The 17,313-nt window shown below is 35.7% G+C and overlaps 1 protein-coding gene across 3 annotated transcripts in view; it reads right to left on the bottom strand.

Annotated features, from left to right (window-relative positions):
* Positions 1 to 17,313, bottom strand: part of Nup62cl (nucleoporin 62kDa C-terminal like) — a 96,288-nt gene that overhangs the window by 32,197 nt on the left and 46,778 nt on the right. For all 3 annotated transcript variants that reach the window (XM_005404703.2, XM_005404702.2, XM_005404704.2), the window contains exons 5-7: positions 11,525 to 11,675; positions 11,293 to 11,342; positions 11,031 to 11,165 (exon numbers count right to left, since the gene is read on the bottom strand). In XM_005404703.2, the coding sequence (XP_005404760.1) occupies positions 11,031 to 11,165; positions 11,293 to 11,342; positions 11,525 to 11,675 (336 nt within the window). The remainder of the gene's footprint in view (positions 1 to 11,030; positions 11,166 to 11,292; positions 11,343 to 11,524; positions 11,676 to 17,313) is intronic.

Below are 17,313 nucleotides of genomic sequence, written 5' to 3'. Positions count from 1 at the left end.
ATCACCCCTGCCAAGAAAAACAAAAATAAAAAGACTCAAACTATTTACTATCCACTACTAAAAGAAAATAAAACAATTCAGGGCTAAGTATAGAAAATGGATAAAGACAGGATTATAGTCTCCTTTTACTTACTCTGCTAAGAACACTCTTCTTATGTTCAACACCGAGGGACTAGACATCAACTCTGCTTTATGTCAAAATCCGCACGTCTTTGTCTATGCATCAAAATTCTATTACAGTAAAACTATTTTGCATTTTGGAATTGTGGTGGCAATCTAATATTTAGTTAAAAGAAACTGTATTTTGTCAGCTTCTGATCATCTCTGTGAACATAGGGAGAGGACAGCATGAATAATCCCAGACTAATTTATATTTGTCTTTGTCCAACTTCACATTCACTCAAAGTAGAGAATGGCAGAATTTTTATAGCTAGAAGGGACTTAAAGATTATTTATTCTATCCTTGACATTTTGCAAAAGAAGGAGCCAAGACTCAGATTAAGTGACTTAAATATAATTGTAATGCTTTTCAAGCAGTAATATCCTGTCCTTTTATAATTAAAAAAAGCTGATGATACATATGTAGATAATGAACTCTCTGTACATAATTGGACAAAGAATTTACCGAGGAACAGTTGCTGCTTATATATGTCATTCATTCTCATCCACCCAGATCCTGGCCCCAATCTACTTAAAATTAACTGACAGAAAGCACAATAGGAGTTCCCACAATGGGAGATTCCTCGTAACATTACTGCCATGGAATGGGAGTGGGGAAAAGAGAACTCAGTTTAGTTGCTAAGACAACAGGAAAGCAGAAGAAATAAACCCTTTAGTTAGAGCATAGAAGGAGGGGTGACGATATTGTCTTATGGTCAAATTAATTAACAGTATCTCAATTTTAGCTGGAGCCTCAGCTGTATTTCCCCATGATATAATAATTTACATCATGGTTAAATAGCATTCTATGGGAGACCTAATGACCACATTTAACAAAATTTCTATGGAAAAATATATGTTAGTCTCTTTAGTTAATTCACCACATTTTACAGATATAACCTACTTATAAATTAAGGATTGCCTGGATAGCCCTAAGGGACACATTTTTATGAGTACATAAATAAATATGTAAAAGGATAGATGAACTAGCTAATGAGGGAGTGAACAGAAAAGTAAGTAAAGGACATATTCAATAACACAAACAAGAAAAAAATCCTGAAAATATCAAAAGGAGTGACTTTTTTCCATCTTCCTGGGAATAACCACAAAAAACTCAGTCATTTCTGTCTGTAAATATTTCCTACCCTATAACCATATCCAATAGCCTTATAATTTAAGGCAGGTAAGGAGCACAGTAAAAGACATGAAAAGGTAACTAAATGACTTATAGAATATTAATTTCATAAAATTTTTGTTTGTCTAAATACATAAAAGAGTAAATGCACTGGGTCAGAAGTCTCAGCAGGACTTCCACATGTATTCAGGTAATCAGTAATGTTATTGAGATCTTAGGACGTTTGTCTCAGCTGAGCATCTATCTTTTATGCTATTTTGTAACTCCAAAGGCAGGTAAAATAATGGAACTAACAAAAACTGTTTTCCCACATCCTTTGTTATTAATGAAGAAGATATTGACAGCTGGATTTGTCCCAATTGACCTATCTTCTCACTGGGTCTCAGTTAAAACTGAGATCACATTTTGATGGGTACAGTGTTCATGATCTTATTATAACCATATTCTAAGAAGACTGAAGGCGAAGGCCTTTATCCACCTTCTCATTTTTACTGAAATCTATTTATCCTCTGTCTAATGCTCTGGTGAACTCTGAAGCAGAGGAACACTTCTTTTATGTAGCAAAATACAGCCATAGAACATTTAAATGTACAAGGGAATTTAGTGTTTAACGAAATTCAATAAATGCTGAGATGTTTTTAATGATAGTGTCTTACTTTTCTTGTTGCTGAGACAAAATACCCGGTACCCAAAGTTAAAGGGGAAAAGGTTTATTTAGTTCACAGTTTGTAAAGGTTTCAGTCCATAATTGGCTGGCTCCAAGGCAGGGTGGCTTCACAGAGGAGAGCAATTCATGCTGGTGGAAGACAGCAAAAGCAACAAGAAAAAAAAAGGGAGAAACAAGCTTTTTCCTCCCCCTTTTATCTTATCCAGACTTCTGGGGCTGGTGTGGTGCCAATCCAATCAATGAATTGACCCAGCAACCACTAACCCTTAATCCCAGCACCCTTAATCCTTGCATGGAACAATGAAACAATCACAAACTCTAGACTCAGCTGCATCTGAAAAAGCCCAGTCTAAAAGTGCATGAAGCTTTGGGGGTAAGTCAAGACACAAACCATAACATTCTGCCACTGGACCCCACAAAGACTCAAGTACCTTCCTTTATGCAAAAATCATTTAGTCCATCTCTTAAGAGTTGCTGAAGTCCTAACAGTTTCAGCGTTGCTGAAAAGTACAAGTCCCAAGTCTCCTCTGAGATTTAAGGCAAACTTTTAGCTGTGAGCCACTGTACAAATGAAAAGAATGTCAAACACTTCCAACACTTAATGGCACAAGGTAAACATTTCCATTACAAAAGTTATGAACATGGAGATACAAATGAATGGGGCAAAAGCAAGTCTAAAATTCAACAAGGCAAACATTAAGTCCTGCAGTTCCATGTCCAACATCTAAAGCGCTCTGTGGCAAGATGTGAATTCCAAAGGGCTTGGCTGGCTCTGCCGTCATTGCATTTCTGGTGATTGCAGCTCCCATGGCTTCTCTCTTGGGCCCACTCTGCTCTCTCTTTGCAGTTTTCCCCGGGTAATCTACCTTTCTGGCTTCTCCAAACTTCTGGGGTCTCCACTACACCTTTGCCTTCACAATCACAGCTTCACGCACTGCCCTCTCTGGGGCACACTGCCTGGCCTCCCAGACCCTCTGAAATTGGGGTCGAAGCTTTCCTAACTCTGCAATTCTTGCATTCTGCATGTGCTTAAAACCAGTACCACATGGATGATGCCAAGGTCTGCTGCCAGGTAGGGTAATAACCAGGCTTCCCTCTCTTTTGGTGTAGGGGACAAGTCCCTGGATCACTGAGCATTCTGCATCCTATTTCAAGCAACAAATTCACTAGGCTTCCAACATTCTGGAAAATGGTACACTGGGGCTTTCTTCTCAAAGCAAAGTCTTTCACTGTTGCAATTTTGAGATTGCAAAGGGTGGAGTCCTGCTGCTTCCTGTGACGCTTGAGGCCATCTTTTCTATTCTCCCGTTCCTGCTTAGCAATCAAAGTCTCTTCTCCTCTATCTTTGCAGTCCATAGCTTTACTGAAGCTTCCTTTTTGGCCAAACTAACAATGTTTTAAATCATTCCGCTGGTCTCTTTGCTATTGATTCTCAACATAAATCAGGCTAAAATCCCCCAACAGTAGCTATGCCATCACCTCCACATTAGACTGCCTTGAAATTTCTTCTGCCAGATTAATTAATCTGCCATCCTAATCTCAGTCTCAAGTAAAGTCTCTGGACACCAGCAAAATGCAGACAAACTTTCAGTTGAGCTATAACACACATCCTCTGGAGTCCCACAGCCAATATAGTCCTTTACATCAGAAACTTTCTGAGCCTGACTTTTACTGGTTTTCTGGTCTTCTGAGCTCTGACCAGAATCTCCCATACAGAACAGCCTAAGGCATTCCAGCTCTACTTTTTCAGCCTGTACCTCCGAATGATTCCAAATGATTCTTCCCACAATCATTCCCAAAAGCTCTGGAACCACATGGTCAGGTATAAGCATAGCAATGGCCCCATTGCTCTGGTAAAAAATTCTGTCATGTTTACTTTTTTCTGAGACAAAGTACTCTACATGCTGGGTTAAAGGAGAAAGGTTTATTTAGCTCACAGTTTGTAGAGGTTTGAGTCTACAATCAGCTGGCTGCAAGGCAGGGTGGCACATGGCAGAGGGACAACAGGTCATAGCGGGGGGCGGGGAATGATGGGACAGCAAAAGCAATGAGAGAAAGAGACAAGCCTCTTTTTGCTTCCTTATATCATATCCAGTCTATTAGAATTAGAACAGGGCCAATCCAATCAGTGGACTGATCCAGCAATCATCCAACCTTAATCCTAGTGCCCCTAATACCAGCACTGCACTACCAATCAATCACACACTCTAGATTTAGCTGCCTCTGAAAAAAGGCCCATCTAAAACTGCATGAGGCTTTGAGGGGATAACTAGACCCAAACCATAACAGATACTGAATACATAAATTTTCAAAGTAAAACTTTATATAAATATACTTGATAAAAGATGTTTTAAGAAATGGGTTTTACCCATCAGAATCACAGCAGATTTCTCAACACAAACCATCAAATCAAGAAGAGCTTGGAGTGAAGTATTTCAGGTCCTGAAAGAAAACAACTTCCAACCCAGATTGATATACCCTGAAAAACTATCCTTCAAGATTGATGGAGAAATAAAATATTTCCACAATAAAGAACAACTGAAGAAATTCATGAGTGCCAAACCAACCCTACAAAGTGTACCAAAAGATATTCTTGAAAGAGATAAAAATGATTACAATTTTTTTTTTTTTTTTTTTTTTTGGTTTTTTTTTTTTGGTTTTTCTCCGGTACCGGGAACCGAACTCACGACCTTAAAAATGATTACAATTTTAAGAACAACAATAGAAAGGAACCACCAAGCAGAGGAAGCAGTTAAACAGAGGGAAAAAGGAGGAACAAACAGCAGGAAAATAATATGACAAAGATAAGCTAATACATATCAGTTATAACCATCAATATAAACAGTTTCAATTCACCAATCAAAAGAAGCAGACTGGCAGAGTGGATTAAGAAACAAAATCCAACAATATGTTGTATACAAGAAACACATTTAACTCAAAAAGAAATTCATAGATTAAAAATCAAAGGATGGAAAACAATACTCCATGTGACAGGAACTCAGAAAAAAAGTGAGTGTAGCTATTCTGTTTGCAGACAATGTGAACTTCAAACCAAGAACCATCAAAAGCACTAAAGACAGTCACCACATACTTCTTAGGGAAAAACTTCAAGAGGAAGAGATAACAATCATAAATATCTATGCACCAAATACAGGAGCATCCGACTATATAAGGCAAATTTTAACAGACATGAAAAATCAAATAAGCAGTAACCCAATTATAACAGGAGACTTTAACATCCCATTGTCACAAAGAGATAGATTAACTACACAAAAAATTAGGAAAGAAATAATAAAACTAAACCAAATGTGTGAACAAATGGACTTAGTAGACTTTTACAGAGTGTTCCACCCAATAACCTGAAAATATACCTTCTTCTCAGCTGCACATGGGATGTTCTCTAAAATAGATAATATACTAGTACATAGAACATGCATAAGTAAATGCAAAGGAGCTGAAACTGTTCCGTGCATACTATCAGACTATAGTGCAATGAAATTAGAAATTAAAGGTAAAGGAAATTGCAAAGACTCCATAAACACATGGAAATTAAATAACACTTTCCTGAACAAATAATGGGTTACAGATGAAATTAAAGAAGAAGCTAAAATATATGTACAATCAAATAAAAATGCAGTCACAACTTATAGGAACCTCTGGGATACAGTGAAAGCAGTCCTCAGAGGGAAATTTATAGTGGTGAATTCCCACATCAGGAAAACAGAATGAGCATAAATAAACAATCTTATGCTGCACCTCAAGCTTCTACAAAAAGAAGATCAAGTCAAGCCCAAAGTCCAAAGAAGGGAAGAAATTATAAAGATCAATGCAGAAATTAATGCAATTGAGACTAAGAAAATGGCACAAAGAATTAATGAGTTAAAGAGCTGGTTCTTTGTACTTTTTTTTTGGTTCTTTTTTCCAGCACCGGAAATCAAACTCATGACCTTGCACTTGCCAGGAAGGCGCTGTGCCACTGAACTAAATCCACAGCCCCAACGAGCTGGTTCTTTGAAAGAATAAATAAAATGGATAATCCCCTAGCCAACCTTATCAAAAAATGGAAAGAAAAAACTGAAATTCATGCAATAAGGAATACAAAGGATGAAATCACTACAGATCCTGTAGAAATTCAGAAGATCATCAATACCTACTTTGAAAATCTTCACTCTCATAGGATGGAAAACACAGAGGAAATGGACAGATTCCTAGATACATATGAATTACCAAAGCTGAATGAAGAACCAAAGCTGAATCAACCACCAAAATTGAAAATGTAATAAAAAAATACCAATGAAGAAAAGCCCAGGTCCTGATGGATTCACTGCTGAATTCCACAAGAAATTAGAAAAGATTTAAAGCCAATTGTTCTCAAGCTCTTTAATGAAATTGAAAGGGAAGGAACTCTCCCTAACTCATTCCTGGAGGCAAGTATTACTCTGATACCAAAACCAGAGAAAGACCCAAGCAAAAAAGAAAACTATAGGCCAATCTCCCTAATGAATATAGATGCAGAAATTCTCAATAAAATACTAGCAAACAGAATGCAACAAATAATCAGGAGGATTATACACCATGACCACGTGGGATTCATCCCAGGAATGCAAGGGTTCAATATACACAAATCAATTAATGTTTAATACACCATATCAATAGAGCCAAAGACAAAAATCACTTGATCATCTCAGTAGATGCAGAAAATGCTTTTGATGAAGTCCAACATTCATTCTTGATAAAAACTCTACAGAAAATAGGAATAGATGGTCTTTACTTCAATTTGATCAAAGCCATCTATGATAAACCAACAGCTAACATCATATTAAATGGTCAAAAATTGAAAACTCTCACTCTGGAAATATGGCCAGAGCAATTAGACAAGAGAGAGAAATAAAAGGAATAAGGATAGGAAAGGAAGAAGTGAAATTATCATTATTCACAGACGACATGATAATCTACATAGAAGATCCTAAAAACTCCACCAAAAGGCTTATAGATTTAATAACCAAATTCAGTAGCACAGCTGGATACAAAGTGAACACTCAAAAATCAATAGCATTCCTGTACACAAACAACAAACAGACTGACAGAAAAATTAGGGAAACCACACCTTTCATAATGTCATCTCCAAAAATGACATACGTAGAAATCAAACTAACAAAGGAAGTAAAATATCTGTACAGTGAAAATTACAGTACTCTGAAAAAAGAGATCAAAAAGGATTTCAGAAAATTGCAAGATATTCCCTGCTCATAGATAGGAAGAATCAACATTGTGAAAATGAACATATTCCCAAAATTGTTGTACAGATTTGATGCAATCCTCATCAAAATATCATTAGCATTCCTCAGAAACCTAGAGAAAACACTCTTAAAATTCCTCTGGAATCAGAAGAAGCCTAGAATAGTGAAAGCAATCCTGGGAAAGAAAGGAAAGGCAGGAGGCACCACAACCCAGGATTTGAAATAATACTGCAAAGCTACTGATAAAATCAACATGATATTGGCAAAAAAAACCAGACCTGAAGATCAATGGAAGAGATTAGAAGATCAAGGGAACAGCTTAGAAGTTGCAGACACAACTACAAACACATTCAGCCACCTTATCTTTGACAAGGGGCCAAATATGTTCAATGGAAGGAAGATAGCTTCTTTAATAAGTGCTGCTGGAAAAATTGACTTTCCACATGGTGAAGACTAAAACTAGATCCATGCCTGTCACCATGCACTAAAGTCAAACTGGATCAAAGATCTAAATATTAAAAGAGAAACACTAAATCTACTGGAAGAAAAAGTAGGCAGAAATCTTGAAGACATAGGAGTAGGCAGAGAGTTCATGACCAAAAACCAAACTGCACAGGAAATGCTTCAAAGAATCAACAATTGGAATCTCATCTTATTGAAAAGTTTTTGCACATCTAAAGAAATCACCAATAAAGTAAAAAGAAATCCCACGAATTGGGAAAAAATTTTAATCAACTGCCCCTCAGACAAAGGACTTCTATCTAGAACATATAAAGAATTAAAAAAAAATCAGGGCCCCAAAATTCAAAGATTCAATCTAAAAATGGGCATCTGAGATAAATACACACTTCTCAGATGAAGAAATACTAATGGTGAATAAATATATGAAAAAATGTTCAACATCATTGGTCATTTGAGAAATGCAAATTAAAACAACACTGAGATTCCATCTCACCCCAGAAAAAATGGCAATCATTAAGAAGCCAACCAATAGGGGCTGGGGATTTAGCTCAGCGGCAAAGCGCCTGCCTGGCAAGCGCAAGGTCGTGAGTTCGGTTCCTGGTACCAGAGAAAAACAAAAAAAAAAAAACAAAAAAAACAAAAACAAACAAACAAAAAAAGAAGCCAACCAATAACAAATGCTGGAGGGGCTGTAGGGAAAAGGAACTTTTCTCCACTGTTGGTGGGAGTGTAGATTGGTGAAACCACTGTGGAAATCAGTGTGCAGATTCCTCACAAAACTAGGATTGGAAGTCCCCTTTAACCCAGCTATTCCCCTTCTGGGTATTTTTCCAGAGGAATGAAAAATGTCATACCACAGAGATATACGTGCACCCATGTTTATAGCAGCACAATTTGTCATAGCTAAATCGTGGAAACAACCCAAATGCCCACCAACTGAGGAATGGATAAAAAAGATGTGGTATTTTTATAGAATGGAATATTACTCAGGTATATGAAATCTAAACTTGAGGCTTCCATGGGTAAATGCAACTAGAGACCATACTCATAAGTGAAATAAATGGGACCCACTTATGTAAACATCATATTGTCTCCCTAGTGTAAGAACCTGAAACAGTAAATAAAATTCACAATGTACAATAAATGTTATGAAAGGGAAAGAAATTGCTGAAAGGAAGGAACAACTAGGATGAGGGAAAGGAGAAAAAGAAAGAAAGAAGGGCATATATATACATATATATATATGTATATGTATATAGAAGGATAGCTGGGATAACTGTACTGCTGATGTCTAATGGTTTATTGAAAGGATCAGTTAATGCCTGTGTTTTTCTTTTTTTTGACCAATTTTGCGTGCTTATATCTGGTAATTGAACAACTAATTTGGAGACAACAATATGCAATATAACAAGCATTGGTGAATTCCTAACATCTTGTCTAGCGAAACTCTGTATCATTTGTAATATTTTTTTGTTTTCATTTTTTATTCTCTTCAATGGCTTGACCAATCTTGTATTCTTACATCTGGTAATCTGAGCAACTTCGCGGAAGATAATAATATGTAATATAACAACCACTGTTAATTCCTATCATTTTGTTCTGAAACCTTGTATCATTTTTGTTTTGGCTTTGTTTTGTTTTTGTCTATGTTGTTGATATTTTGCTATTGTTCTTTTTTATTATTCTCTCTAAAATAAAAATAAAAAAGAAATGGGCTTTATAGTAATAAAAGGGAGATAAATCTAAGTTTACACTAAATTGATTAGTAGCCAAATTATTTAAATACCCAAAGTACTTAATTCACACACCACATGTGCGTACAAATTTCACCTGATCAATGAACATGTTTACAAGAATTAACGCAGCCAGAGGGGCTGGGGATTTAGCTCAGCGGCAAAAGCGCCTGCCTGCCATGTGCAAGGTCGTGAGTTCGGTTCCCGGTACCGGAGGAAAAAAACCAAAAAAAAAAAGAATTAACGCAGCCAGAAGATTTTCACTGTTAATGTCCAGAAAAATTAAAACACTTAATTAGAGTTGTTGGTAACTCTCTACTGCCTTTCTATGCCAAAGTTCTAGTAGGTTGCCTAAATTATTGTTTTTGGTAAAAGTCTTTTTTTTTTGGTTTTTCTCGGGTACCGGGAACCGAACTCACGACCTTGCGCTTGCCAGGCAGCCGCTTTGCCACTGAGCTAAATCCCCAGCCCCAAAAGTCTTATCATAATATAAATTTAACCTCAAAAACATTGGAAAGGAATTAATGTTTGAAAGATTTTGCAATTAATGTTTGAAAGATTACGCTTAGGACCAAAAATGTAAATTCTATGTTTTCAAAACATAATAAAATGCATTAAAGCAATCAAAGAAAGAATAGAGGAAAGAAAAAGATGAATGAAAGAGTGAAAGAAAGAAAATAGATTAACAAAAGCTGAAACACAAAAGCAAAACAGAAGTAGGGTCAGTACTGATTAGTTGCACCTACTACATTTAATATCCCCACAAAAAGTTGATTTATATGCTTAAAAAAAAAAACCTAAACTGAGCCAGGTGCAGTGATGTGTGCCTGTCGTCTCCACTACTCAAGCGGCTGAGGCAAGAGGAAGAGTTGAGCCCAGGAGTTCAGGACCAATCTGGGCAACATAGCAAGACTCATCTCAAAAAAAAAGAAAATTCAGTTTTAGCTCTAGCAAGCCACTGATACAATAAGTTTAACTTAGTCTCCATTTAGACTAAATAATACATGCATACAAAGTTTCCTGGAACTTTTAAAATTGGTATGATTGCCAAATCTTACATCTAATGGGATAAAGTAACTGCAAGAACATTGGCAATAGAGTGATAGAAGGTAAAGACTGAATAATACACAAATAAAGTATATCTAGACTGAGACATTGACAAAATCATCCCACTTTTGAAGGCTGTGTAGTTTACCCCTGGATTAACAAGCTGCCTGTAAAATAGTAAAAATTTTAACACTAAAGCACCTGCATGAGCATTAGGTTTAGAAGAGTCAAATATAAATAAGAGATCATAAATATTCCACAATACTATGACACCACACACATAAAATTTGCATTTCTAATTTAAAAATAGACTTGACAAACATAAAAACTTTACAGCGGACATACATATGCTTGAGATTAATAACAGCATACAGAATACTATAAAACAAAATTGCTGCAATGATTTCTTCATTTTCAGGCATCCACAAAACAGCCGAAGTAGTTAATAAATGTCAACTGTAAGAATTTGCCTTTTCTACTAATATTTATTCTCTGCCTTCTAAGTCAGTGTTTCCCTCCGTTGTTTGGAATACATTCAAAGAAGTTGTTAAGTTCTGGCCATTCCTTAGTGTTTATCAGTTACTTACATCCTTTCCTGCTTCTCATCTGCATGCCACAGATAAACAGGCTCACTCTTGTCGTCCACAGACTCCTCCGCAGGAGTCAACAGATCTTCTAGGACTTTCTTCTGAGACAGGATAAAATTTAATTCTTGTTCCAAACTGAATAAAATAAGTCAACAGAAGTGCTGATGAAAGGAGTTTTAGTAACAAATTAATGTTAATAAACAAGGGGAAAAATTGAATGATAGGCCTTTCATCTTTCAATCAAGGAAATCTTAGGTTCTACCTTCTTTGATCTAGTTTCACTTTTTCCACTTCTCCATGTAAAGCAGTAAACTTTAAAGAGAAATAAGAAAGAAGTAACATAACTATTTTAATTTATCATTTTCTCAAATATACCTCAAATATGAAACATTTCCTAGTTCACAGAGTTTAATATTTCAGAAAAATATTTGGAAGCTATTCTCCAGTGTTGCAATAGAAAAATTATACAATGCAGGTAAATTAATGTTTCTTACCTTCTCACCATTCTCAATCAGTGTATGGTCCCAAGCACTGACCTGGGTGGCCTGGTATGGAAAGAACTTTTCTTGAACTTCTACCTCAAGGTTCCACTTGTTTTTCAGACCATCCAGAAAACTATAAGTCATCACAGGGGTTACCAATGAACTAAAAAATAAAAGGATGCAGTATAATCATATTTTTAAAATAATACAGGAGGACTTGGAGAAGACAGCATGGGAGGAGGCTCTCATACTTGCTTCCCAAAAAACAACAATAACAGGTAATGATAATTTTAAAACAACCATTCAGCTGTCTGGAAATTATCCTAATGGAGGAAATATATCAAATAAAAATTTATTAAGAAATCTATTAAATTACTGTAAGTATAACTAATCTGCTCTCTCTCTCTCTCTCTCTCTCTCTCTCTCTCTCTCTCTCTCTCTCTCTCTCTGTCTCTCTCTCTCTTCCTCTTAACTCAGCATGATGGAAGATACTTAGCTTTTTTCTAGATAAGTATAGCCAAGGAAATAGGCTTCTCTTTTCCTTTCCCCAGCTATTAGTCAAAGTGATCCATTCCCTGCATGAGTAGTATTGGTGAGAAAATACACATCTCCCATCAGGAAGAATCATTGGGAGCTTCAATTCATCTGCCAGGTGGTATCAAAAAGCCTGAGCATCCAATTGATCTTTGATGTACTGGCTCCTCTGCTGGGGCAAGGTTCAGCAGGAAGATAACTAGCAATTTTTTTGCCTGGAATAGTAAGTAGTGTTCCAACTCCCCACAAGGGGATTGTTGTTGAGATCCAGTGGCACACTAAACATAAATCCCCACCCAGCAACAACATGATGTCATGTGAGGAAAGATTAGTTAGCATTGGACTTCACTCTTGATCTGGTGTCAGTGGGACCCAGCAGAGAATCTAACCTCTTGCATCTACTGTGTTTATTAAAGCTAAACAAAGTAATGCAAGTTGAGGACAGTAAAGTCTCCAATTTCCACCATCTTTGGGGTCAGTAAGGCTTAGTGAGTAGTTTGCCCTCCATAGTCATTGGTGAAACCAAGACTAAAAGAGGCATGGAAAAAGCAGGGATAGTCAGCACTTTTCCGTATTATTGAGCCCAGTGAGAGCAGCGCCCTGTTGGGAGCCACAACTCCATGTCAACGTAGCACCAATCAGGTTGAACGAAGTGGCATGTGGCAGAAGTCGATATCCTGCTCCCTCCCTTGCTTCATGTCAGTGAGGTGTGATAAAAAGATGAAATTCTGCCTCTCCCTGCATCAACAAAGCAATATAAGTGAGTACTCCACTTCCCCTTGATCTGAGGTCACTAGAGCTCAGCTGGGAGCTGAGCTTACATCTCCACTAAGAAGCAGTAAAGTGGTGTGATGCGGTGAGTCAGGGGAGTTAAAGGAGGAGCTGAATTTCCACACCACCCATGTGCACAGAGGCAACGTGAGTCAGGGCTTCATTTTTTGATGGGATGGTATAGACAAGGTCCCGCGGGAAACTAAACAAAAACACACCCATCCCTTGCACCATACCTCAACTAAAGAGACTACCTAATGCAAAACAGTAGATATAAATAGGACACAAATGCTCCCAATATAATACATAACATGTCCAGAATACAATAAAACTATGTCATTATGAAGACCAGGAAAAACACAACTTTAAAGAGAAAAGATAATCAACCCAGGTACCAATATTAAGATGTTGGAATTATCTGAAAAGAATTTTTAAACAATGATCAAAAAGGCTTTGACAAGCCCTTTGAATTTTCTTGAAACAAATGAGAAAATAGAAAATCTCTGCAAAGAAACATAAGTCATGAAAAAGAATCAAATGGATAAAATGAAAATAATAAACTTACTTGAATGATTTGATACTAGAGTAGAGTTGACAGAAGATACAATAAGTAAACTCCAGGACAGGTAATTAGAATTTATAGAACAATAAAGAAAAAATAGGCAGAAACAAATTTTTAAAAAGTCTCAGAGACCTGAAGGACAATAATAAAAGAGGTAGCATTTGTAAAATAAGAGTTCTAGAAGGAAAGGAAAGAAAGAATAGGACTGAAAAGGTATTTAGAAAGATAAAAAGGCTAAAAAATTACCAAAATTTGGCAAAAGATACAAACCCACAGATTCAAGAAGCTTAAACAACTCCAAACAGAATACTCAAAGAAACCTTTGCTAAGACACAAAGTAATTAAACTTCTGAAAACTAAAGACAAAAAAATGTTGAAAGCAAGTAGAAAGAAAAAATGCATTACTTAAGAGGACATACTCTCCACACATGGTGGCACACACCTGTAATCCCAGCACTCAGGAGGCTAAGGCAAGAGGATTCTGAATTTGCAGCCAGCCTGAGCTACAAAGAGACCCTACCTCAAACAAACAAACACACAAATAGGACACCAAAGTGAATGACAATAGATTTCTCATCTGAAATCATGGGGGCTGGAAGGAAGTAAAATAACATTTCTCAAGCACTGAAAGAAAAAAATGTGTGAACAATGAGCTCTATATGTTTTGGAGACAGATGAAGAAAAAAAATGGTATTTACATATAAAGTAAAACTGAGATAATTTGTTGATAAAAGACCTACACTTGAATACTAGCTAAACAGAAAGGGAATAAAACAGAATATATGAAGTATCAAATAAAGGAAAAAAGAACATCAAAATAGATGAAAAGAAGGGTAAATATACTACTCTATTTCCCATGTATTTCTTAAATCATATTGAACGGTTGAAACAAATTATGCTGTTATATTCAATGTACAAGAAAGTTTTGAGACAATTATGCTTAAAAGATAAAGACAATAAATTGAACCTTATAAAAATAAGGTTTTATACTTCATCCAAAGGGGTAAAATGTCAGAATGACCAGACTGCTTTGTATTTATGTGTGTATTACTAGACTATGTGTGTATACTGTCATACCTAGAGAACCCAGTAAGAAAATGATGCACAGTAAGATACTCAAAAACAGTATAAGGAGAACATGGGGGATCCCTAAAAATATTCAAACAATCCACAGGGAGGTAAGAAAAAAGAGAAATGGAAGCACAAATATCAAAGGTAAAGAAAAAGTAAAATAGTAGAGCTAAGCCCTAGCACATTTAAAGTAATTACTTTAAATGTAAATGTGTTACATGTACCAATTAAAAGAGATTGACAGAATGGAAAAATAAGCAATCAAAAAATATGCTGTCTACAAAAACTCACTTCAAAAATAAAGGTGTAGGTAGGGTGAAAGTAAAACAATAGCAAATGATACAAGATTAATTCTTAAAAAGGAATGGCTATGGTAATACCAGATAAAGTAGACTACAGAACAAAGAGAATTATCAGAGTTAAAGAGGGTCAATACATAATGAGAGAGGAATCAAGACACCAAGGAAGGCTAATAACTCTAAATGTAAGCAACCAAACAACAGAGCTTCAAGACACATGAAACAAATATTGATATAACTAGAGAGAGAAAGAATAGTTGGGAACTTCATAAAACCACTCTCCACAACTGAAAGAACTACTAGAGAGAAATGCAAAAAAGGTACGTACAGTACAATAAAGCAATAAAGCAGCAGGGTTTCACATATATAGAACAGTTTGCCTAACAAAAGAAAAAAGAATGTTAAAGTGTCAGTGGAATAGTAATCAAGAGAGACCATTTCCTTACCTGTAAAGCAAGATAAACAAATAAAAAACACTGAAATCATATTGGTCATGTTTTGATTATAACAGAATCAAACTAAAAAATGAATCCAGAAAGAAAATCCATACACACTTGAAAATTAAACAGCACACTTCTAAATAAACCATGGCTGAAGGAGTTTTCAAAGGAAATTTTTAAGCATTTAGAAATGAAATGAAGATATAAGAATGAAATATGTGGGAAATAGCTACTGTAGTGCTGTGAAGGATGTGTACTGCATCAAGTGTTTATATCAGAAAAACAGAAAGACATCAAAGTCTAAGTTCATCCTTCAAGAAACTATAAAAAGAACAACACAAACTGATGGACCAGAAGGAAGGCAATAATAGTGTACATATCACTGCAACTGAAAACAGGAAAACTATAGAGAATAATCGATTAAACAAAAGCTGGCTCTTTGGGAAAAGATCAACAAAATTGATACAAAAAACAAACTCAATATTAGAAATGAAACAGGAATATCTCCACGACTATTAAAAGCACAAAAAAGGAGTACTATGGACAATTTTATATTCATAAATTTAAGATAAAAAATGAACCAATTCCTAGAAAACTACACACTACTAAAACTCACTGAAGATGAAATAGATAACCTCAATAATTCTAGAACCAGTGTATAAATTCTAGAACCAGTGTATAAGTTGATCTCTAAGTAAAAGGTCCTATAAGAATTATCTAGGCCCAAAAGGTTTCTCTGAAGAATTTTACCAACATTTAAGAATCAACACCAACCTTACACTATTTCTTCTACAAAACAAGAGTACTTCCTGTAGCATGTTTAAGGTGACTGTTACTCTGATATCAAAAGCAAAGATAGGAAAGAGAAAAAATGACAAATCCGTATCTGTCATGAACTTAGCTACAAAGTCCTCAAAAAAAATACTAGAAAGCCAAGTCAAAATACACACACACACACATATACACAGTCACACATATTATAGCATGTTAATAACAATGTTACAGTACACTATAACAAAATGCACACACACATTATAGCATGATCAAGCAAGTTTTATTCCACATATGGCAGATATGCAAGACTCGGTTGTACATCTGAAAGTCAATCAATATAATCCTCTATGTCCACAAGATAAAGAAAAATATCTCAATCAAGGCTAAAGGAATTTGACACAAATATGCCCAAAGGTGACACAAGTGCAAAAGTGCCAGGTACAGTGGCATACACTTAAACTCCCAGCTACCTGGGAGACTGAAACAGGAGGATCCCTTAAGACTAAGTGTTTGAGGCTATCCTAGGTAACACAGCAATACTTTGTCTTAAAAAAGAACAAGAAAAAGAAAAAGGGTATAAAAGCTATTCAGTAGAGGAAGACAGCCTTTCAAGAAATGATGAGGGAAAAACTGAACATTGACCAGACATGCCTAATTTGCAACCCACAGATTTGCTATAATAACAAATATAAGAAAAAAAATTTACTTAATTCATTAGTTATATTTCATATTTTATATGTGGCCTCAGGCAAGACAAGTATATATTCCCAATGGGGAAAAATTACCTTGGCCTAAACCTTACAGCCTATATAAAAATTATAGATCACTAAAACTTTTAGAAAAGTATAGAAGAAAATCTTTGAACTGGAAAAACTGTTATAATTGACACTAAAAGCACAATCCATTAAAGGGAAAATTGCTAAATTACACTTCAACTAAGTTTTTGCTCAGCAAAAACAACATTAAGAATATGAACAGACAAATTAGAGAACATAATTATAAGACACATATCTTACAAAAAATTGGTATCTAGAATACATAATAAACTCTCAAAACTAAACAGAAGAAAACCAAATAACCAAAGTAGAAAATGGACAAAGCATATGAACAGACACATCATCAAAGAAGATAAAATGATGGCAAACAAACACTCAAAAAGATTAACATTATTAGCCATCAAGGAAATGCAGTTTCCAATCACAACATGATATAACTTCACGTCTGTCAGAAGGACTGAAATAAAAAAATCAGTGATAAAGAACACTATTGTAACAGGGGACCTCAACACCCCATTGACACAAAGAGATAGGTCAACCGGACAAAAACTTAGCAAGGAAATAACAGATCTAA

Source organism: Chinchilla lanigera, unplaced genomic scaffold (assembly GCF_000276665.1).
Source record: "Chinchilla lanigera isolate Chin_1 unplaced genomic scaffold, ChiLan1.0 scaffold00089, whole genome shotgun sequence".
Classification (NCBI taxonomy): Eukaryota; Metazoa; Chordata; class Mammalia; order Rodentia; family Chinchillidae; genus Chinchilla; species Chinchilla lanigera.
This window is presented reverse-complemented; position numbering and strand designations above follow the sequence as displayed.